At 40.3% G+C, this 25,609-nt stretch overlaps 1 protein-coding gene across 1 annotated transcript in view; it reads right to left on the reverse strand.

The window, feature by feature from the left end:
• RYR3 (ryanodine receptor 3) overlaps positions 1–25,609 on the reverse strand; it is a 360,864-nt gene that overhangs the window by 327,715 nt on the left and 7,540 nt on the right. Inside the window, exon 3 of the mRNA XM_090268335.1 lies at positions 2,324–2,431. Coding sequence (XP_090124461.1) covers positions 2,324–2,431 — 108 coding nt within the window. The remainder of the gene's footprint in view (positions 1–2,323; positions 2,432–25,609) is intronic.

The raw sequence follows: 25,609 nt of genomic DNA on the forward strand, positions 1-25,609 counted from the left end.
AGCTATATTGAGCAAACTTCTGCTATAACATGGCTGATAATTAAGAGAGGTCTTATTTGTATGTTCCAAAGCTAAGTGTTCAATCATGTTAAGATAGTCTTTGCCTTCTACTTGGAAAATAAATTATTATTTATTCTTTCTAAGACAAACCATGTTATACTATTATTTAAGTTCTTGGCAACAAGGAAGAGCAAGAGTTATAACCAGAACTGTTGAATTTACTTTGTCATCTACAGGACTCCTTGAACCACTCAAGCTAAATGATAAAGAAAAAAAAGTCTTTGAAATGTAGTTTTTCAACAAAACAGAATGCCCAAGAGACAATTCTCCAGTTACTATATCTTCTATCTTCCCAGTTTCTGTTCTAGGGCCATAAATAGACAGGGTCTAGCTGATTGTGGTTGACAGTGAAAGTGGTGATGTTCCAAACCAATCAGGTCTCCCTCACAAAATTCATCTTAAATGATGAGTTACTAGTCTTGAAGAAGAGTGAGCAATTAAAAATAAAATTGTTCCACTGAACTGGAAATGCTTGAGGGTGTGTGCCTATGGAGGAAAGCATGGGGTACTGAGGCCAACGCAAGCGGGAAGTAAACACAGACTTCAGTGACCATCAAAGGAACAAAAAGTCACCTGTGTTGATTAAGGAAGAAAACAAAGCTATTTTTAGGTGGCTGATGAAAACATTTCATTCTAAATCAAAACAGTGAAGAATCACAAACTCCAGTGTTAAGGACCCTAGAAAACTAATTAAATATTCAAATTTTATAGATGAGAACACACTGGCTTCAGGAGATTAGAAGACTTGAGTGTGATCACATTAAGAGCTGGAAGATGGCCTATATGGAAATATTGGTTCTCTTGAGCCTCCAGTTACTGTCTCTTCTATCATAAATTAAATACTTCTTTATTATATAGGAGTTCATTAGAGTCAAGTAAGAATAATCTGTGCTAGGGTTAGCAAATAGTTTTTAACCTACATGCAATTTACTCTCTGGTATAGGATGCAGAAAATTAGACTTACAATTATAATATAGAATGATAAGAACTATTTATTGACTTTTGCTCAAGCAAGGGCACCCATGCCAAACTTGCAGGGTCAGCAAATGCTTCTCAATAGATCTAACATCTAAACTGGCTCCTTGAAGGAGAAGTAGAGATTGCCTATGGGAAGGGAGGAGTAAAAAGCTGTTCTAAATGGGGGACTTGCTGACACACATGCTCACAGGCAAGAGGGAACTGTTGTGCTTGAGGAAGTGAAAGCAATTCAATGTGACTGGAACCCCGAGTGGCTGGGGGGATATAGAGGGAGATGGGGTGGGAAGGGTGAGCCGTGCTCACCAAATCCTGAAGGGCTTTATGTCCAGTTGAGTATTTGGATTTTTTTGTCAAGGTAATGAATAACAAAGGATTTTAAAACAGGGAAGTATAATGATTAGATCTGCATTTGAGAAAGAACACTATGAATAGCCGAGTGGAAAAAAAATTGGTGGTGGTGCTGAGGGGTAAGTACAGAAGGAACCAAAGCAGTTAATAGGCTATTGAAGGAACCCAGAAGATAGAGGATAGTCATTGAATGTGGTATTGAAAAGGGATGGAAAGAGGTGTTTGTATGTGAAATATTCAGGCCATAGAATTAAAATACTTGATGATAAATGGATATAAATAGCTATGGGTTATTAAGAAAAGGTCAAAAATATTCTGAGACCTCTGGTCAAGGACCTTCTGACACAGGAAATATGGCACATCATCCCTCAGTTTAATACTCAGAGACCATTTTACAGACTCAAGTAAGAGACACTTAAGACAGCTCTGTATTTGCTCATCATGAATGAAACTGCTCATTATGGAGTTCTGGGCACATGTCAAAGACTTTGAATTCCACAGGAAATCTTTTCCAAATTGCTGTAACCAGGTTGTGCTGCACTGGGGCAGTCATAAACCTTTGAGAAGACTTTCCCAAGGGAAAAAAGAACCTGCTTAATAGGCACCCTACGTTTCAAGGCTCTCTCAGCCTCTCCATATTTCCTGGTGGGTTATAGAACAGGGAAGGCAGTAGATTCAATATCTTATGCTCTGCTCAGGCAGCATTAATGGTGGTCCCTTCCATTTTTTGGTGGAAGTTGGTTAATCCAAAGGAAGGAGGATTACAGTTGCTAAATGAGAAGAACTAAACTCAGGGAGAAGGATTTACTGTCTCTCTATGGATCATCTCAAGGATTCTAAGGTTTACCAGGTCAAAGTTCAAGGAACAAAATGAAGTCTGTACTTTTGGGCTATGGTGTGTCTTGGTCCCCACCTAGGACATAATTCAGGTACTCACCCCTTCGCCGCCATTTTCACCTGTGTTGGCAAGCATTTCCTGCAGGGCTCTGACTGAGAGGGACTGCTCCAGCACAAAACTGCAGACACAGAGATCTGGAGGAACAAACTGTGGAAATAAAGCCAGAATGAGGATACCTACTCATGTCAGTTAGGCATCAGTCATGCAGCAACAGCTCAAGGACAAAGAGCCCATGAGTCAAAGTGACAGTTGGATTATGGATGAATAAGACTATAAAAGGTGGATTTCTCTTATTCAAGTTAAGATGGGTTTCATGCTGGATTCTAAAGGACGAGGAAAAGGAAATCCCCAGTTGCAAGGGAACAGTGGCTGAGATGTCAGGATCAATTTGACTGAGGCTGGTGGCATGCATGGGGGAAGAACACACATATAGCGTTTCTGCAGAGGAGGCAGGAAGGATAGGCAGATCTATACTGATGTCTCGGTGGGACCAAAGGAACTCATGACCAGTAATTTGTAAGAGGTCAATGGAAAGACCAGAATGTGGCTCTAGACAATGGTGAGCAAATTAGGAAATCCATTTATTTGTTAAATAAAGCCTGATGCCACAGTGTAAAGAGGAGCAATAGAGGGGATTAGCAGCTATATAAATACATTTCTGAACAAAGAAATGTCCAGAATTATAAGAGTTGATGACCCCCTACAACAATTCATTCTAATTTATTATGTGCTCAGGTAATGTCATGATATTCATATCTGTTCTGGAACATTTATCAACGACAGTTAAAAAGAGCCTTCTCTGCATACTGACTAATAATAGCTAATGCTCATTGAGTACTTTCTCTGCCAGGCACTAAGTGCTTTGCATATATTACTTCACTTAACCGTCACAACCCTCCTATCTGGTAGGACGATTGACATTCCAGTTTTCAGTAAAGGAAACTAAGGCACAGAGAAGTTAGGTCACCTGCCCAAGGTAATGGCTTATACCTGGCTGAGTTGGATTCAACTACAGGCAGTCAGTCTGTCTCTCAAGTCTCTACACTTAATGCTATGCTTCCTGCCACTGATGAAAATATTAAAAGATATTTTTCACAACTAGAATATTTTCAATCAGCAAATCTTTAAGCATTGTATTTTTGTAAAGCACAGTGGTTGGTATTGAGAAAAATAAAAAGACACAAGAAACAAAATTATTGCTCTGAAGGAGTTTACAATCCAGTTTTGTGCATTTTCTTTGGGAGTACAGCTTATAATTATCTTGCATACCAAGCCTCTGTTTCATTATGATAGTGGCAGAACATTGACACTGTGAAAATAATAAGAGTAAGGAATGAGGACCAGAAGTCACCCATTGCTGTGTCTGGCACTCTGAGACAGGTAAAGCTGTTTCCATGGAGCTCCAATTTAAAAGTTAAAGCAAGCCTGCTGCTAAGGCACAGATAACCTCTTTGATGCCAACATTTTCATTTTTAAAATATAGATCATGGAATTGGCAATCTTTAAGTTCCCTTTAATTTCCAAGTGTTTGTACATTCTTCATTACCCTCCCCAACCTTAATGCCATCAAAAAAAAAATAATGTCCCACTTTAATGACCTGCCTACTACTTTTCTTCATTGAAGTTTTAAGACACACACCCGACCCCCACCAAGCCAAGAACAGATAATCCTATTCCAAAGGCTAGCTACTGGCCCATGGATAATGTACTTTTCTGCTTAAATAACTTTTCTACCCAGGGTCTCAACAGTTAAGAGATTCTAAAAACCTAGTCTTCCTAGAATTTTGGAATTACAGGAAACTGCCCAGTTCTTTTTATGAAAATGATGTAACCAAGGAGAAACTGTAACATGAGCAGACAATAGCCTTCATTTTCCATATTTCTTGCTTTTTTTTCAAAGTCTGTTCTTGCTACTGGTAATTAACTCATTTGTATGGGACTTGAGTGAGCAGACAGCTGGTGATGCAGAGTGGAGCTTCACTTCTGGGAGGGAAGTGTCTTTTTAGAACACATATAAGCATCATTCCAAGTAGCATGCAATAAAAGGATAAAGCTTTTCTCTAAAGACTTTATGCCATAAACATATATCATCCAACTCAGCCTCCCAAAATAGGATACCAGCTTAGAAGATTTTATAGACGTGTTTCTACCACTTCCTAGACTTCCTGGATCTCACGTCACCAAAATAGGAAGCCAAAGAAGCCTGGTTTGAGTGTTTCCTTTTCCTCCTCCACTACACTAGAGCATGGGATTAGGAGATTTCCTATTCAGGAGTGTCTTTAGTTATGGGGTGCCTTTTGGCTAACTGAATGATCTCAACATTTATACTCACTTTTACAAGAACCCTGTTTAGCCCATTCTCTTGAAGACAGAAACTTTCACAGTTCTGAGTGCCCCACATTCTGCCTTTACGATGAGACTGTGTGATTCTAAGTCAGCTTTCTCTCTTCCCTATGCCTGGTTTGCTTGGACAGAAGACAGGAGCTCTCCCCTGACAATGCCTTCATCTATCCTGATAGAGGACAACTGACAAGAGAGACACTGGGCATGCTCCAATTGTATTTTTCTTTTCCCTTCCAGATACTAAAAATCCCAAGATAGTCATGATTTCATTACTGGCATGAAAGGTACATTTAAACAGGAGAGAGTGAGCATGGGGAGGAAACATCTTATATGAGGGCATATATCTGCCACTGAGTTACATAGTTTCCTTACAGGTTTTCAAAAAAAATCCTCACTTGAGGATATGTTTATTGTTTTCAGAGAGAGAGAGAGAGAGAGAGAGAGAGAGAGAGAGAGAGAGAGAGAGAGAGAGAGAGAGAGAGAGAGAGAGAGAGAGAGAGAGGGGAGAGAGAGAGAGGAGAGAGAGAGAAAGAGACTGACAGACACCAATGTGAGAGAAAAATATCAATCAGTTCCCTCTTGCATGTGCCATCACTAGGGATCAAACCCTCAACCTAGGTATGTGCTCTGACTAGAATTTGAACCCGCAGCCTTTTGCTGTATGGGACGATGCTCCAACCAACTGAGCCACTGGGCCAGGGCAGTTTTTCTACCTCTAGTGTGTGCTCTATGCTCAGGGATAAGGTCTTATTGCTCCAGTGGCATGGAGAACAACACATGGGCAGTGGTATGGCAAGGAACAAAGCAAAAGAGATATCTGGAGAATAACAAAGTGTAGCTAGCAACTTGTGACATGAATGCAGTGCAAAGCACAGAGCCATCTGACCTGCTACTCCAGCTGCCATCTTTAATTAAACTCCACACCAGCCTGAGCTCCTCTCTCCACATTCCCCGAGAATGAGCAAAGGCCACCAGTCCAGCAAAGCTATCTGCAGTTGGAGAGTCCCCTAGGAGGCCAGCTCATTGTCTGTGTGCTCTGGAGCTTGTGCCTCAGTCACTCTGCCTGGGAGGCATGAGGCATGTGCTTGATGATTCTTAGCACGAAGAGAAGCGCTCTGCTGACATCTGTTCTGAAAGAGCTCATCACTCTCCCCAGACCTGTTGTTAGCCTACAGAAGCACTGTGTTTCCAAATGCCCTACAGAAAACCTTGAAAACCAGGGCCTGGGGTAAGCCAGGAACTAGGTATTCATTTAGCCCCACTGCATAAAAAATACTGGGGAAAAAGAGGCCTAAGGACACTTCATGTTCCATAAATCTATGTAACATCTTCCTCATCATAATAAAATTATTTTTATTGGACTTACTAGATCCAAGGTGATGGGAATCTGATACCCCTATTAGTGGATTCATTTAGCATTTTTCTACCTGGCATCCTACAATGAGCACTAGGCACTGTACTGCTTAAGTCTAAGAAATGATGAGGTGAGGTAATTACGAGAAGGGGGATTGACATTCCTCTATTACTACAGTCTATTTTGGCTTATATAGTTCCGTATGCAGTGCAGTCTGTTTCACTAGATTGTAGATATCTTGAAAAATGTATGCCTTATTCTACTTTTGGTATCCCCAATATAGAGAACATTAAGTGCAAAATTAGAATCTTCTTGAATAGGCTCTGTGTCCCAGAAGACTATCCAAGAACCATGGCTGATGGTGGCCGTGGTTGCAGACCAAATGCACTGAGCACTCACCTGCCTAGATGAGTCTCTTCCCCAACTCTCCTGCTTGTTCTTCAAGAGACCCTTCTTCTCTCATTATGATAGGTCTCCTCCCACTTCTCTGTTAATCAATCTGGCTTTCACCCAAACATGCCTCAATAATACACCCTGTAAGTGCATTAATGGCTTTGAATTAAAAGCAATATAGGGCATATTGGTTAAGAGTAAACACTCTAGTGTAGTACTACCTGAGGTCCTAGCTCTGTTCAACTACTTATTAGCTGAATGATGTTAGGCAGGCAATGTCGTCTCTCTGTACCTTAGTTTCCTTATGTGTAAAATAAAGATGTGATAGTACCCACTTTTCACAATGAACTACATTTTTATGGTTAAAGAACTTAGAACAGAGTCTGGTGCATAATTAGTACTCATAAATGTCAGATTTTATCCCACACAGAGCTGTAAAATCAAAACATCAATAACTCAAATGTTCATTTATATAAGTTCTTATTGTGTGTAAGGATAAGGCAAAACCTCTGCCCTTCAAGGCTGTGTGGTCTAGTGGAGTGTTGGGGAAGAAAATGGACAATTTCCAAAGTATGTTTCAAAATGTCCAGAAGTAAGTAAGGATGCAGGTAGAGAAGCAAACAGAGTTGAACATGGTAGGGTAGAGGAAAGGGGAGTGGGAGGATGATGGGTATGGGGGAAGGAAGCAAAGGAAGGTGAGATATGAAGCTGAGGAAAAAGGAGGTTTTAGACTGAGAAGGGTCTTGAGTCCCCTTGTCAAGAGGCTTGGACTTTATCTTCAGAACAATGGAGCACCATTAAGTGAAATGATGTAATCAAATTTGCATCTTTGAAAGATCATTGCAGGTCCATTGTGAAGGAGGTAGACTAAGATAGAAAAACAAATTAGGAGGTTGTTGCAATAACCTAGTTATGAGGTGACAATGACATGAATTAAAGTAATGGCAGTGGAAATGAAGATAAGGGAATGAATCTGAATTGTCTTGAGAAGTTAGGCAAGATCAGAGCTGGTGATTAATTGCATGCAGGAGATGATGAGGGAGGAGTGGAAGAAGAAACTGTTTTTATTGGATGGTACAAAATACAAAAAGATAGGATTCAGCAAGAACAAGCCACAGCAAACATCTGAAAGACTACAGAGACCATAATCACTCTTGGCAAATTGCCCACTGGAATCTCCCATTGGTACACCAAATGATAATGGGAGGGCGGAGAAATTGCTGTGACTATGTATGGGCATCCCTGCAAATGTCAGTGAGGTAGGCCTAGCTAGGAGAAGCAGAGGAACTTGAGGAAATGACACATATTCTCCACAAAAGGAGAATTCCTAGAGCCCAAGCAACCAGAGCTGCCCTTTCCCATGTCCATCAAGCAGCCAGCCAGTGTTCATAGAGAGCATAATGATATGCATTCAGTACTGTACTAGCTGCTGAAGGAAACAAAAAAGTAAGACATGTACTCTATCTTTTAAGGAATTTTTAACCTTGAAGAGACAGCCCTTGTACATGAGATTTTATGAAACAAGGCAAAGGAGTATATTCAGCGCTAATTTTAGGGGTATGAATTACACATCCTGCAAGACCCAAAGCCTCCTCAATGATGTTGTGATTAGTAACGCTCGGGCTAGGCTAGAGCTTGACCCGAAGAGGGTTTATGTAGGCAAGGAGTTCCTGGCACACAGTAAGAACTCAAATTTTTATTTAATGAATGAACACAATGGAAGAATTATTTTTTTCATTTTTTGTGTGTATTCTTCCCTTTTGTGTATAGATAGAAAGCAGGCTGAGAACTCAGGGAGAGAGAGAAGTTGGGGGGGTGAAGGGATCAGACTGAGCAAAAAGGAGAAAGGACTCCTGGAAATGGACAACGCTGTGGTGATTGCGAGGTGGGGAGGGGTGAGTGGAGATGGAAGAGGGGATGGGGGGATAGATGGCAATGGAAAAGAATACAGTAAGAAAGAAACCATTAGAAAGTAATGGAAAAAAAATTCCATTAGTTGAAGCAGCATTATTAAGTTATGGGCTTTACAGAACCTCTTTCCTTACTTTTCTTTGCTTTCTCACCCAACTCCCCAAAGAAAAAGGTCACGTATTGGAAGTATTATGAGCCAGTAAAGGGACTAACTAAAGGAAGGAGAAGGTAGTGGATAATTACTCTTGCTTACTGATTTTTCTGCCTATACCTCCCAATCCAGTCCCAGGACTGAGCAGGTAGATAAATGCCACTGATATTGTATCATACTTATGGGTGGGTGGGTTTACACAGACTCAGCTCCACTGCTATGGTAGGCTGCAGAGTCTTACTGCAAAGTGAAGTAACTTGTAATGTCAGCCAGTGGGGAGAAGCAGTGACTGTGAGAAAGGAAGCCAGAACTGAGGAAGCAGAGCTGAAGTAGCTGGGAGAAGTTCATCTCATCTTGGATCCACATTAGGGAGAGTCAACGTAGCCTGTGGGTTGTTCTTTGGAAGATATTACAGAAGCATCCAGTTAGTGACAAGTGTGAGGGAAGAAAGTAAGGGACTTGGGCAAGTGATTCTTTCCTCTGGGGTTCCATATAAACAGGGACAGGAGCAGTGAGTATGTTAATTGTTTAAGAATCAGAAAATTTGAGCCAGAATGTAAGAATACGTTGGCGTTCCATCTTTACTTTTCATGTGTTCTTCATAAAGTTTAACCAAAATAAGTTTTTGGAAGTTCTAGCCTGTTTTGGTTGGATTATGTAAAGCGAGAACAAAATCTGTGTCTACAAGTGATCCAGAACATTAGGAGAGCAGAGTGCTCCCCTGTGGCCAATACAAAGATAGTAGGGGCGGCTGAAGAGGAGGACCACAGGACAGCAGAAAAACTCAGGGGGCAAAGCTGGGGATGCTTGACCAGCCAGTTCTCACCAACAGGACACCCCTATTCAGGAATAAGCCTTGAAACATCTGAATTTCATTAAGGAATGCTCTCTCAATTGTCCCTCCTCTGTGCTCTATTTATGCTGCTCAAGCCTGCCTCATCTGGGAATACATATGGCTCTAGATTTCAAGTGGGGTTTATAAAGAGAACCTGATTCTCCAAGGGCACTGTGCTTGCTGGTAACAGGTCTCCAGTGGCCTGGCTTCTACATGCTTTGTGTTCCTTCCATTTCACTATACTGCCTCAGACAGAGCCGATCATTATCTCCCTATAATGGCTCGATGTAGTCCTACACAGACACCATGGATGAGAAGACTTCCCAAGCCCCTAGGGGCAGAAAATCATTCTCTCCCCCTTGGGTACAGTGTGGTGTTGGCTAAGACCCACTTTCCTCAGGATAGCCAGAGGTGGCATGTGTAATTTGTATTTCAGGAGCTTTAAGCACTTTACAGACATTACCTCATCCATCTCCAGCAGACGGGAGCTCATTTACAGACTTCCTATCTATTATTGATAATACATAATTATTTGTATTGTGTTTATACCTTAGGAGCTGAGCAAGTCATTAACCAAACTGATACCCAAATCCCAACCCAACCAGGTTTTATTTAAGCATTTATGCAGTTAAGTGTTTTTTAAACTAACCTTTGCCACTTCTGCTAACTTGTTGATAGATTATGATAAAGTTACATAGTGAATGTTTAAATCTTAAGCTGTTGCCAAGTGTCTGGATTTCTACAAAAATTGATAGCTTAACAACCATTTTAGAAGTGGGTCAACTGAAACACAAAGGAATTAGGTAAAACTTCTACGGGCAAGTGAAAAAACAAGAATAGAATCCACATACACATTTTAAATGTCTCTACTTACTTATTTATATAACTATACCAGGTATTATGCTAAAGGCTTTGTAAATAGTACCTTATTTAACCCTTACCCCTTGCAGGGAAGAGATTAAAGCCATTTTACAGATGAGAAAACTGAGACCCAGAAAGGTTAAAGCACTTCTTTACAATATGTGCTGTGAACAAGATCTAAATCCTGAATCCCAAACACAATTCTTTCTGAGTCATGCTGTGTCAACATTCCTGAAAAGAAAGTTCCCATCCCTACACCAAGACCACCAAATTCTAATTCCACTAGGCTACCCTCTCTCCCAACTCTTATACTTTAATTAAAACTTAAAGAACTTATATTAGGTTCCTATTTCAAAAAGAGTCTCTATTTTGGAATGACCACTGGGAATGCAGAGACTACAGACTGAAATTAGTGGGACTATCAGGGTTCCAGAGCTTCATAAAAATTGAGATTTCTAGCAGGTAAGATCATTTCCATCCTTTTATGCATTTCTAACATCTGAGACTGACTTACCATGTAAGCTTTCTCTTCCAAAAGGCAACTCAGCTTTGGGCCTTATGGGGCACATTTCCTCCAAGGACATACATGTGTAAATTTTTAAATACGTGCATATCCAGATTTTAAACATTTTGAGAAAAGAGATTTTCCCTATTTGTGTTAAGAGCTGTTGCCATGGAACAAGGTTAATATGTAAAATCTTGCCTAAGGTTTCTATCGTTTAAATATTTTGCTATGGTAAAAGATAGAGGGTCTTTCTGAAAACACATACAGAAACTATTCAAAACAGTTGAGTTCCAATTTCTGCTTGGACTTTGCTAACAAAAACCATTATAGGTAAGTAAGGTACACAGAATTGAAACTTATAGTTGGAAAATATTCTTCTTTGGGACGAGAAGAGGAAGATGTCAATATATTTAAAAAAAATAAAATAAAAAAGGTTCCTCCCAATGCCTGAGGAATGCGATGCTCTCAGCCTCAAGCAGTCTCTGGGTCATTCTTCATTCTAGGGATCAGTGAGCTCCCCCGTGGAAAATCACTACGGCAGTGCAAAGAGACTTACTAAGCAGAAACATTCACATCTGGGAACAGAGCGATGATAGTGTCTGATGCCTTGCTGGCCTGAGTGAGGTTCACTTCAAGACAAGACCAGTATTCAGAAGGAAAGGAATGAAGGAAGTAGATTATATGCAAGGAAAAGGGAGAAAGTTATCAAGTTATAGAAAGGTGTTGATATTTTTAATATAAAAAGTTTCTACTAGGAATTAAATATTTACTTAAGAACAACTGCTGAGACATTTTCTACGGAAGGGAGGCACCACTGCCACCTAGAAGCAGGAAATCCAAAGTACAGGCCACATTTCTCTTGAGAGAGAAAAGCCACCCCAAAGTTTTAAAGAACTAGAAACACCCACAATCGCTGCTTCTTTACCCCATCCCTCAAATGCCCAGATATTGGCTGTTTAACTGACACTGATTGACAGAAAGAACCATTACGTTTAGCCTCTTTTAGGGAGAATGCGTATTAATTCAACTGAGAGCAACATTTGCAACATTAATTGTCCTTTTAATGCTGCTCAGAGATTTCTCTTACAAGCGTGTCTGGAAGCACTGATGCAGAAGCATGGTGGGCCCAAGAACCTCCTGGGCAAGACTGCTACCATTTCAGATTCCCGGGACTCTTCTCCAGGTGGGCACCTTAAACAAGTAGTCCAGGTGTTCTCCAGGAAGTCGCTGACCCTGCTTTGAAAGACATTCCAACTGGACCCAACAAGAAAAATCAAGTTCCTGGAGAGCAACTGATTCTTACTCTAGATCTTGTGTTAGCGAGCTCATCAAAATATAAGAATTTCTTTCAAACGAGTAGCCCAATCATTTAAAATACACATGATTGTTGTTTTTTATGATCTTGCCTCATATGGCCCCAACCAAAAATGACACTGAGGTACCCTGGACACCTATATTCTGCCACACATCAGTTATTTCTGGCAAGCTAAGAAAAATGTTACCAAGAGCCAGGCAAAAATTAGTGCTGTGAAGCTTGTGTTCTTTAAAATAAGGAAGAAGGGGCAGCCAAAGTGTCTAAGATAAAATGCTGGGCAGCTGGCTTGTCAAACTGCCTGCTGGGGAAAAGCGTAACTGACAGGCTGGATGGTTGATTTGGTTCTTTTTTTAAAAAAATAATTTATTTATTTGTTTGCTTACTTATTTTATTTTTAGAGAGAGGAGCAAGGAGAAAGAGAGGAAGAGAAACATCACTGTGTGGTTGCCTCTCACTCGCACCCCCAACTGGGGACCTGGCGTGCAACCTAGTCATGTACCCTGACTGGGAATCGAACCAGCAACACTTGGATCGCAGGCTGATGCTCAGTCCACTGAGCCATAGCAGCCAGGGCTGACTTGGTTCTTGATTGAGCCAAGTGTCTCTCCCTGCCTGGCATGGTCAGCTTGTTAAATAACAAAGGCGCCAAAAAGTGGAAACTTGCAACACTTGTACCTGGAGAAACAAGCTGTACAGAGAGGCAGCAAATAATACCTCCTGTTTATGGGCAGAGAAAGCTGAAACAATGATTCTTCTCATGATCCTAAAAATATGACCATAAACAAAACTTGAGCTTAATGAGTGGCACAGGTAATACAACCAACTCTGTGGATCACTAATGGGACCCTAAAACACTCCCTCCCCACCATTTTCAATGGGAACTGCCCTGAGAAACTGTGAGGCTGTTATTCTGAAGATTTTCCGTGTCAGAGAACAGCTGAGAACAGGAAAGAATAAAGGCAGCGGGTGAGAAAGGAGATGACACCAGCATGCATTTTCCTCATTCCATGGGTAAGGTAGAAAGAAGTGCAGCATCCGCCAGAGGAAGAGTACACGATTCAGGACGGTGGAGTCAGAGGAGATGTGCTGGGCAGAAGTATCAAGAGTTGAGGTTAAAGCTGAGTGTTGTCTCAACTAACCGGTTATATTGTAGTCTAAATCTTGGTTTTCTTCAGTTTTGGTAAAGAGAACCCTGACCAGCATGCACCTCCCACATACTTCTTTCTGTTTTGCTTACACTCTCCTCCTTTTGGACTGATGATGTGGTTGTAAAGAATTTGGAAACCACGATGGGGCTTCTCTCTATCACCAGGCGGCAGCATCCAGCAGCTGTGGGGCGGGAGAACATGCCTCAGGGCCTTTCCATTGCACAACAGGAAGGGGAAGATAGAGGAAGGTATCAGGAGGCACCCACGAGAGCTGAGAAAATGCCAGGCTGGAACGAAGGCTGACAGAGAACTGAGACACGGGGCACCTAATGGCAGTGCTGTCCCTGAGGTGCAACTGTCATCAGCAACACTTCTTGGAAGAACCTCCGGTGGGCTGGGTCCTTCTTGACAGTAGCATCAGCCCCATGATGCTCACTCACTCAGGATTGAAAGTGGGCGCAGCACTCAGAACAACGAAGGGCAAGGACAACAGCTTGGCTTCCGAATGGTTTGAATTTTGTTCCCAGTGCTTCCTTCCCACTCTCAGACTGAATCCAAATTCTGTTGTGGAAATGCTGGTTTTATTTTTTGCCCCCTCCCCCAATAGAATTTTTGCTTCAATAGAAATAAGCATATGACTGTAAGTTCTGGATTGAAAAGGGTTTGGCAGGAATATATGAATAGATGTTCACTAAATTTCCAGTTTTAAAAGTCCTTGTGGAAATAAATAACAGCTATAAATATTTTTCTGCAATATGGAAAAAGTCCTCCTATACACTCATAGAAAACTAGACCCCATCCCTTCAACTTCCTCATAGTATCTGAGCTAAACTCCTACAACTAGATGTTTACATTTGCAAGAATTAGTACTACATGCAAGCATTAGTATTATGTGCCCCCATTTGCAAGGGGGCATGTGGTTCTCATCACAGATATTTTAAAACATGTACATAAAGCAGGGATTTAGCACTGCCCGTCAGTACCTGCACGAGTTAGAAGCGTTCACTTAATAATAAGCATTGTGTCAATGGAGTGGTAATAGAGACCTATCACCTTGTCTGGCTATATCTTCTTCAATAGCACCACCCTTACCAGGAAGCATTCTAGGTATGGAGGATGGACAATCATCAAAATGCTCATTGACCTGTGGAGTTCTATTGGATCTCATTCTCTTTAAGTCCTTCCGCGCTGAAGTCCCTGATACCTTTCACTCGGCATGAGCCAGCTCTCATCAACACAAGAAAAGCATTAGGAGGCTCAGTCTCTATTTGAACCCAACCCATTACTCAGCATCTGGTGATGCTGGTCAGGAAATACTACGTCAAATACTGCTTCTGCCTAACCATTCCAGTTCACATGACTCGGTCTTCATGTGAGTTCCTTTCCTCAGCTCTGCTAAGGAACCTGGGTTACTGAGGGTCTCCATCCACAATGAGGACAGATTATGACCTTTTCTTTATTTTCCCCTCCTGGAGAACCAGGAGTTACATCCAGGACATAATGGTTAACTTGGTACCATAAAAGAGAATGAACATATCGATAAAAACTGAGGGAGTAATGTCACACCTCAAAAATGTAAGTCCTTGCTCATGGTGACCTTAGCAAAGTCTGTCAGACACTGTGAAAATTAATGCTTCAAATTTGCCAGTTGCTCTCCAACAGCATCTGCCTTTAAGTTCTCAGTGAACAAGATGGAGAGGAAAACCATTGCTTGGCTTCCTATTTAACTTTCCCATTTTGGGAAAGAAGCAAAATCATTCATTACTACAGCAATTGAAAACTTTCCATGGTAGGTTGTAGGTAAGTGAATGTGATGCTGATGAAATCAAGGCCATAGCATTGTTTCATTTTGTGATGACTTCTGCACACCTAAGTTGGCTAGCTACTTTGTCAATACTTAGATTAAAAACAGGTGTGTAAGGCCCATGACTACAAAGTCAGCCCTGCCACAATTTTTGAAAGTGTGGTCTGAGTACTACCTATATAAGTATCATGCAGCAGGTTGTTTCAAAAAATAAAAGCTGATTTTAGTCCCCATTCAAGACAAGGATGGGGAGTGAAAGATATGCTCACTCAGGTTTGAGAACCTCTGCCCTCTGGGTGGATCCTGGGCCAGATCCTCCAGTGCTGGCCACGCTTATGATCTTTCAGGATACAGCATTCTTGACATAATTTACCTGGGAAATTGGGTAGTGATCAAAACCATAGCACTAAGTTTTCAACTTGGAAGGTGATCAGAGGACACTGTGGACACTTTCTCATGAACATCAAAAGTTCTTATCTTTCTTGGCTGCATTTTTCACCAAAAAGTAATATCCTTAATGCTGTTTACTAGAAGTTTTGCTGACCGATAATATTAGACCTTCCATATTTACTCAGCCTCAGAGCTTGCATTAAATTATAAAAATTCTCTATATTTAGTCAACAGAAGTGGAATTGTTTGGACCTAGATTCCACAGCTAATCAGGGTAAAAATTCACATTTCAAATCTCAAGTGACTGCTCTTGGGCTAGAAGAGGTGAGGGAGAGATCAATTATTCCACCCTCTGTGCTCTGAGGCAGCAGAGCGCCTGAACCACCCACCCTGAACACTTGATAACCTATTCTATTTTGAAGTAGAAATATCTTGGGATATACAGGGCAGTGCTAAAGCAGGGCTTGAAGCAAAAATCCTTGATGAAAGGACTCCAGTAAGAAATGGACCATTAGGGCAAGTTTTTAAAAATTTTGTCCACCACTCCATAGATGAAGAACAGCTGTTTGAGGGAGGCTTGCAAACAACTTTCTTGTATTGGTTGCTAAATTTTGGAATGACTGCATCAGGAACACTTTGTAATTATTCTCTGAAATAATTTGGATGAAAAAATAAATTAATTCTCCACAGTGTTTTGAATTATTTAAAATCACTTACTTGCTGTATGACAGGAAATTAAGAGCAAGCATGCGAGTGATTCATAAAATGTTTCAGTTCATTTAGTTTGTTAACATCTCTATTTAAAAAGAGTAAAATGACTGAATAAACTGCTGAAAAGGAAAAATACAAGTTGTCGACTTAAATGTCTGAAAAATTTAATTTTTAAAACAACTTTAAACATTTCCTTTATAAAGCTCTTCTTAGGTGGCAGACAGGCAATCGGACCTGAGATGTTATTTAGCAAAACATTTTATAGCAAGTTGGAGGGAGAGCAAAACCAGATCTCCAGAATCACTACCCAGTGTTCTTTATAAATAATAGTTGGTCTGTGAATTATGACTATTTGCATAACTTCAAAAGACCACACAAAAGTCATAACTATGACTTAAGATTCAGCCTCAAGTTTTAAAATACCTATGAAGGAAAAAAATGATACATCTCACATGGCTTGGGTTCTCAAGGCTCCAGTTCTAACACAAAGGCAATGCAGTGTTTTTGTTTTTATTTTTGTTTATTCCCCATGGGAAAAGCAACAACTGGAAAAGAGACATTTCTCAGAAAGAAAGAAAAAAGACAAGTTTGTGATCTAATTAGTATGTTCAGAAGTTGGCGGAGGAAGAAAAAATACTCCTCATTGGGACCAAAATAGCAGCTCTTAAGTCTGAAGAGCAAAGTACTAAGTGTGGCAGAGGAGTGGGGGTATGAAAAATACTTGCTCATAATTCACCTGGGGCCACTTGCCTGCTGTGAAAAAGCAAATGCCAGATGGACAGTAAGTGATGGTGCCACTTTACGCACTGAATAAATTCTTTGTGAAGTTTCCCACCACTAAGGTACAGACTGTCTTTAAATAAAATGAGGGAACTGGTATTGCCTCAGGCAGGTAAGTTATCACAAGAGTATTAATAACCTGAGTAGGAAGGAGGACAACATAGGTGAGGAGAAATCTCAGGGTTAAAAGGTTAGACTTTATTTTTTCTTTTTAACTAGGTCCTGAGATCCAGCAAATGACAAGTGTGTTAATAAACTTGACATGTGTTGCACTTGACTTTTATGCTATTTCTTTGGAAATCCGTTTCCCTCCTCACCTTTGGACTGTAAAATATAAGAGCACTGGGCTCAATGTGGATATAGAAATAGGAATAAAACTTCCGGGGGAGGGGGAGTTCAGATGTTATTTCGGAAGAACTGAGAGATGAAGCCTTGTTTATCAGAATCTGAGCATAATTAGGATTGTTCTCCAACCCTTCAGCTTGATGAATTCACATCTACACCAACATGAAATGAATCTTTTTGTCCTGTTTGCACAAAACAGTAAATAGTCCCTGGCCCAGGTTGAACAGTAGCTCGATGTACAGTAGCCGCTCAATGTAGAGAGCCTGCCCTGGTCCCAGAGGGCACCACTGAACGCCAAGCCACCGTGCATGCAGAACTGTGCAGAACACTCCAGCCACTTCTGTTTACCCCCCACATGTTGGACAACAAGAGTTGAACTTGTAAACAGGTACTTTGGCAGCTAACAGGAAAAAACAAAACAAAACAAAAAACTGACTGGCCTAACAGAATGACTGCCCAGCCTCCACTTCCTGTGTGTCTCTACATGGTCCCCATTTTCCGGAAGACTGGAGGGCTAAACCCACAAAAGCTGGTCCCTTTGTTTCCTTTAGACAACTGACAGTGTGTGAATTCTCTGCTGTATTATTTCTCCTCTTTCGTATTCTCATTTTCTAATGCTTTCACTCTCCAATCTCCTGACCCATCCCCTCCCCATCTCAAATCTTCTGGAATAGCTACTCCACGATCAACACACTCCATCATCCACCCCTGTCTTCCCCTGGCAAGTTGCCTGATCAGACGAAATCTGGCTCATCCCAAAGGACCCCACTGGCTTGGGGAATCTCACAATTACAGCTGCTCAGTCTCTCATGCCTCAGGTAATTTGGGATTAGGAGATGGGGTCTGTGTCCCACTCCCACCCAGGACTATTTCTTTTTTTGTTTTTAAAAGATTTTATTTATCTATCCTTAGATAAAGGGGAAGGGAAGGAGAAGGAGAGGGAGAGAAACATCAATGTGAGAAACATTGATTGGTTTGCTTCTCACACACCCGCTATCGGGGATCCGTCTGCCACTGAGGCATGTGCCCTGACCTGGAATCAAACCTTTCATTTTGGAGGACAATGCCCAACTCACTGAGTCACACCAGTCAGGGCAGGACTATTTCTAGATCATCACTCTTTCATAAATTAACTCTTGACGTTTTCTACACTTGGCAACATCACCTTTCACTCCCTCTTCTTTTGCTGTTTATTTCTGTGATCTTTCCAATCTTCACTGAAACCTCTGGCTCCTTTTCATTCCTGCTCTGGGCGATTGAACAATGACATTGTTACTTGTGAATTGTGTCCCCCACAAAAATATATGTTGAAGTCCTAACCCTAGTAACCTTGAGTGTGACCTTATTTGGAAACAGGGTTTTTAGAGATGTAGTCAAGTTAAGATGAGGTCATTAGGGTGGAGCCTAACCTAACATGACCGACGTCCTTATAAGAAAAGGAAAGCACCACGTGAAGACAGACACACAGAAAAGGCCATGTGAAGACAGAGGCAGAGATTGGGGCTATGCTGCCACAAGCCACAGAACACCTGAAGCCACCGGCAACTGGAATGAATGGACAAGGGGAGATCTCCCTAAAGAGGCTTCAGAAGGAGCATGGCTCTGCCAGCACCTTTATTTCAGGTTCTAATCTGCAGAACTGTACAAGAATAAATTTCTGTTGTTTTAAGCCACTTGGTTTGTGGGGATTGTTACAGGAGCCCTAGGAAAGTAATGTGCTATAAGAATAATCTATCACATATTATGGCCTCTCAGTTATTTTGCTTCCTCTTCATCAATGATGTTCTGTACTGCAGTTCAGTCACCCTCTATCATGATCATACACCTGGGGCCTGTTTTCAGCCAAAATGCTCCCCTCTGACACCTCTGATTGACACCCTCTACTATCAACTCACCTTCTAACTTGCTCACTCAATTACTTATCACTATTTACATCCATATTCCTTTGCATTACCAGTTCCCTCCTAATTTTTTTAAACACTCGCTTGAGGATATGTTTTTTAAAATTGATTTCAGAGAGAGAGGAAAGGAGAGAGGGAGGCAGAGAGAGAGAGAGAGAGGTGGAGGTGGCGGGGGGTAAGTGAGAGAGAGAGAGAGAGAGAGAGATTGGCTGACTCTCCTATGTGCCTTGACCAGGGATCGAACTCACAACATTTTGGTGTATGAGATGAGACTCCAACCACTGAGCACTAGGTTAGGGCTCCCGTCCAATCTTTAGTTCTCCCCCCCATTCAGCTTTAATTCTAAGATTTCATGGTTCAATCTTCTAAGTTCTCTTGCCCTTTTGTTCTTTATTACACTCACCTGGAAACATGTTGACTTTGGCTGAATTTAACTATTCACTTTTTTCATGATATGCTGGGACTGCTGAGGGCTGCTGCAGAAAATCGGTAGCACTAAAAATTCATGGTTATCAACCGCAGCTGGCCCTCAGTGCTGGGTCCCTACACTGCTCAGCAATCCTACTACTCTTCTCTAGGCAGATCACTCTCTGAAACCTTCTGCACAAAACCTACAGATCTACCTCCATCCTGGCCTTCCTCCTTCCCATTGAATAGAATATGAGTTCATCCTTTACTTAAGGTCAATTCCTCATCTCTGTTCTCGATAGTTATCCTTTCCACTCTGTCAGCAATCTGCACACTAAACCATCCCTTGCATCTCTTTCTTCTCCTTCTTCACTTGTACTTTCTCATCAGCATTTAAACATACTTACATTTTTCCTATCACAAAAATTCTTCCATCCTCAGACCCTCTCCAGCTGTCCCTTTCTTTCTTTCAGAGATGTCTCAAATGGTTGTCTTTATTCTTACTTTCCTCTTACTCTTCACCTCTACTAAAGTGGCTTCTGCCTTCATCACCCCAATGAAAGGGCTCTCATCAAGGCTGCCATTGGCCTCCATGTCACTACATCTAATAGACATTCCATCCTATGACTTGACCTCCAGTGGAATTCTACCCTATTACTATGCTCCTTCTTGACATGCTCCTTGGTTTCTGTGGCATCTATGATATTACACATGCTCATTTTCCCTTTGATCTCTCAGGATTCTCTTTCTTCATGCATTTTAAAATATTAACATCTTCCAGGCCATCCTCTCTTCTTAATCCACATTTTTTTCTACTCACTCTCATAGCTGATTTACTACTTTTAAGCCAACAACTCCTTCATCTCAACCTCTCTTCCAGGCCTTTTGAATTGAGTATGTACAAAGTTCAGTTTATAAGCATCATCTTCTTCAGTGTATCATATTTCTCTAAATACTATACCATCTATAGGCAGCTAAAGCCCATAACTCTAGAGTCACACTTGACTCCTCCTCCCTTAATCCCATCACTATCCTATGCATTCCATTAACTATACCTAAATTAAATTTAATCCCAGTCTATTCATCATCTATCTGCATATGAGGAACCTATACAGCTTCCATAAATTAATGTTTTCCTCAGACAATAAGCCCCTGTTCTTATTCAGCTCCCATTCTTGCTATTTAAAAATTTGTGCCTTTACCTCTTCTCTTTTCTTTTGCATAAACCAAAGCTGTACTCAATTTAACCTCCTAACTGTGTCTCTTACAACCTCAACATCTCCTTCTCTACATCCTCCTTCTTCTCTGCCTAGAAAGACGCTTGTGTCTCTCATCATGGAAACGCCTTCTTTATAACCTAGATTCTGCTTCAATACCATTTTCTCTTCTTCCTTTTAACACTCAGTTCCTTTAAAGAATGGCAAACACTGATGAGGTTCTGTTTCAGGTATTGATGGAGAAGCTCACAATAGAAAAACTCTCCTGACAATAACAATTATCAACTCCAGACGAAATTTTCAAAATAAATGATGGCCCCGGAGAACAATCTAAAAGCTCAAGGGAATATGACTCTTGAAGAATGGGAAGCTAACCAGGTGATATCCACATTTAATTAAATTTTCTCCTGAGCTCTCTTCATGGAGTCCATGGGGGATAGATATAATAATAATAATAATAATAATAATAATAATAATAATAATAATAATAATACCCTGCTGTGCAGTCAGAAGTCTGAGTTTGGGGCTGTCAAAATGTCTGGAAATTAGAGGAGAATGGTGGAAAGAAGGGAATCACCATAAATAATAAACTCACAAATCAGCATACAAATTGCCCTCACATTTTTGGCTAACTCACCTACTGTAAACAGACAATATTTTAAGTATCTAAGGGAAATAAACAACTGCAATGCTAAAAACAAGCAAAAGTTTCAGTAGCTACCAGTTCCAAGATGTCAGAAATTGGTGTGCAAAACTCACTAACTAGATGGGGTTAGGGAACACTTCAGGATTATCACTAAAACCCAGAAAGGTACACCCCTACACCAATGATAATACCTTTGAACTAAAGGAAAAGTAAAATAGACCAAACTTCTGCAAGATCAAGTAATTTAACTGACTGCTAGAACAAAATACAATAATCTTCAAGGGAATATAAAAGAAATCAGAATAATTACAAAATATTATCTACAAGTTTCAGTATACAACTACTATATATTCAAATTAATAGGAAAATGTGATTTATAATTGAGAGAAACCAGTCATTAAAAGCAGACTCACGAACAACCTAAGAATTAGTATAAGTACGTTAATAAATTTATCAGAAAAAATGGGGATAATGGAGAAGAGAATAAGAATTTGAGGAGAATATGTAAAATCTTAAGAAATAAATTACTGGAAATTTTATAATTTAAAAATATAACATATGATTTACTGGAGGGAATAAATAGCACATTTACATTTAAAATGTCAGTAAACAAAATAAGTCAATAGGAATTATTCAAACTGAAGAATAGAAAGAAAAATAGTTTAGAAAGATATGAACAGTTTTAGTGACCTATGGAACAATGTAAAACAGTTTAATTTATAAATAATTGAGGTTACAGGAGAGAGTAAATGTGGCACACCAAGTATTTTAAGAAATAATGGTTCCCAAAGTTCCAAACTTGATTTAAAAAAATATCAAAACCAAGAGATCCATAAAATTCAGCAACATCAGTCAGGATAAATACAAAAAAAATTATCCTCAAAGCAAAACTACAACTTCTAATATTCAAAGATAAAGAAAAAAACCCATCCAGAGGAACGATAATATGATAGCTAATTTTTCATTAACAACAACAAAAAAAGGAAGCCAAAAGACAACAAAATGCCATCTATAAAGTGCTGAAGGAAAAAAAAAAGTCAAACCAGGATTTATATCCACAGAAAAAAAATCCTTCAAAAATAGGCAAAAAATAAAGACATTCTCAGTGGAACAAAAGCTGGGGTTTGTCTCCAGCACACCTGCCTCAGGCTAAAGGACAATGCTATCACATGATGATCTGGATCTGGAGGAAAGAATGAAGAACACTTAAAAATGGTAATTATGTGGACATTATAAAACACTTTTTTTCTTTTATTAATTTTTAAGAAAACAAATAAGTCTTTGAAAAAATACTAAGAAAGTACTACACATTATAAAACATATATGACAACAATAGCACAAAAAATATAAGGAAAATGGTATAATATTAATTCAAAGGAGATTGTGATGAATTAAAAATTCATATTAGAACCTCTAAAGAAATTTCTAAAAATAATACAAAGAGGCAGAACTAAAAAGCCAATAAAGAAGATAAAATAGAATACTTAAAAATTCTTGATTTACCAACCTCTGGCCAAGATGGAGGCATAGACAGATGTGCTGCCTCTCCCTCCACAACTAAGAAGGAATACAACTGCCTCAAAACTAGAAACAACCAGCCCTGGCTGCTGTGGCTCAGTGGGTTGAGCATCGGCCTGCGAGTCAAGTGTTGCTGGTTCGATTCCCAGTCAGGGCACATGACTAGGTTGCACATCAGGTCCCCAGTTGTGGGCGCAAGTGACAGGTAACCACACAGTGATGTTTCTCTCCCTCTCTCCTCTCTCTCTAAATAAATAAATAAAACAACAAATAAATAAATTATTAAAAAAAAAAAAAACTAGAAACAACCAGAGGTTCCAGAAAATCAAGCTGCATGGAAGTCCAGCAAACAAAGATATAAAGGAGAAATACTCATCCAGACAGGTAGTAGGAGGGGCAGAGAGGAAGCGGTGTGGTGGTGGCAGGAAGAGCAGTCACACATTTTAAAAAGTCAGGAGGGACACTTGGGGAGCTTTCCCAGTTCCTCACTGGATCTCACAGTCCATGGTTCCAGCACCGGGGAAAATCAAGCCACACTGCTTGACTGTGCAGTCAAGTGGAGGTTGGGGTAGAGGCAGAAACTGCCAGTCTCTCAGCAGAGTCCGCTATTTAAAGGGCCCCCACAGTCCTAGAACATCCGTAGACTCACCCACACTGGGTATGATGGCCAGGGCAACAGCTAGAGAGGCACAAGTCCCATACAGAAGTGGGAGAGGTGCCTGGAAAAGGGGCAAGTGCTGGGCAGGCATCATTGTTCCCTCTCAGAACCCTCCCCACATACAGTGCCACAACGTGGTGAAACAGCTTGCCCTGTACTGATGAATCCCTAAGGCTCTACCCCTTACAATGTAACAGGAGGGACAGCTCTACCTGGTATGTAGAAGCAAACAAACACAGGAGCCTGTCAGAATGAAGAGACAGAGAAGAATGGCCCAAATGGGGGAATGGATAAAGGTTCCAGTGGGAGAACTAAGCGACAAGGAGATAGCTGACCTAACAGATTAGGAGATAGACAACCTAACAGATGCAGAATTCAAAACACTGGTGATAAAGATGTTCACAGGCTTGACAGATATGCTTGAGTATAGCAGACACACAAGAGAAGAAGTGAAGGCTATGCTAAGTGAAATGAAGGAATATCCACACAAAACCAATGGTGAAGGGAAGAAAACCAGGGTTCAAATCAACGACTGGAAACATAAGGAAGAAAAAAACAGTCAACCAGTGCAGAATGAGGAAGCAAGAATTGAAAGTAATGAGGAAAACTTCCCAAATTTTGAGAAGGAGTTGGACATACAGTTCCAGGAAGCACCGAGGGTCCTGGGCGAGCTGGACCCAGAGGGGACCACACCAGGACACATCATGATTGAGATGCCAAAGGTGAAAGATAAAGAGGGAGTCCTGGGGGCAGCAAGAGAGAGGCGGAGAATTGCCTACAAGGAGGTGCCTATAGTACTATCAGCTGATTTTTCAGAGGACACTTTGCAGGCAGGAAGGGACTGGCAAGCAGTATTCAATGTGATGAATGGCAACCTGCAACCAGGATTACTCTATCCAGCAAGGCTATCATTTGGAATGGAAAGGCAGATGAAGTGCTCCCAGACAAGGTGAAGCTAAAGGAGCTCATCATCACCAAGCCGTTATTATATGAAATGTCAAAGGGACTTACTTAAGAAAAAGAGTATCAAAACTATGAACACTAAAATGACAACAAACTCACAACTATCAACAACTGAATCTAAAAAAACAAAAAACCAAATCCAACTAAGCAAACCAGAATAGGAACAGAATCATAGGTATGGGGATCATCTGGAGGGTTATCACCTGGGATGGGGCAAGGGGAGAAATGGGGAAAAGATGCAGGGATTAAGAAGCATAATCAGTTGGTACAAAATAGACAGGGGTAAGTTAAGAATAATATAGGAAAGGATGAAGTCAAAGAACTTATATGCATGATCCATGGACATGAACTAACGGGGGGTGGGATTGCTGGAGGGAAGGGGAGTACTGGGCAGAGGGGAGCAAAGGGGGAAAAATTGGAACTACTGTAACAACATAATCAATAAAATATACTTAAAAAATTATTTACTTACCTTAAAGAAGACAGAAAGGGAGAAACAGAGCAACAAAAGCCAGAGAGAGAAAAACCAAAACAAATAGCAAAGATATGGACTAAAACCCAGAGTATGATTTATTATAATAAATTTAAATGAACTGAATGTTTTAATAAAATAGCAGAGGTTTAAAATGAGGAGGAAAATCAACACCTAACTACATGCTATTTAAAAGGAATATACATTAAATATCAAGATAAAAACAAGTTGAAAACAAAAATATGATAAAAGATACCACACAAACAGTGAATATAAGAAAGCTTGTGGCTGACTATATTAATATCAGTTAATGTATATTATATGATCAAAGATAAACATTTGATTATGATAAAAGTGTCAATTCATTAAGAAAACAATCAAAAAGTGCCTGAGTATATATGAACTTAAAACAGAGCTTTAAAATACATGAAACAAAACTGATCGAGCTAATGGGAGACAATAAGAATTGAACACCTCTCCTTCAGTAATTGATAAAGCAAAGAGGTACAATATAATCAGTAAGGATATATAAGATTTGAACACCACTATCAACCATCTTCATATTCATAAAATACTACATTCAACAACTAAAGAATGCACAGGGTTTTTTAAGTACACATTAAACATTCACTATGCTGCACCATAAAACAAGCCCAATAAACAGCAAATGATTTAAATCATTCAGAGTATGTCTTC

The sequence above is a fragment of the Furipterus horrens genome, unplaced genomic scaffold (assembly GCF_987537825.1).
Source record: "Furipterus horrens unplaced genomic scaffold, mFurHor1.1.pri manual_scaffold_3, whole genome shotgun sequence".
NCBI classification, from domain to species: Eukaryota; Metazoa; Chordata; class Mammalia; order Chiroptera; family Furipteridae; genus Furipterus; species Furipterus horrens.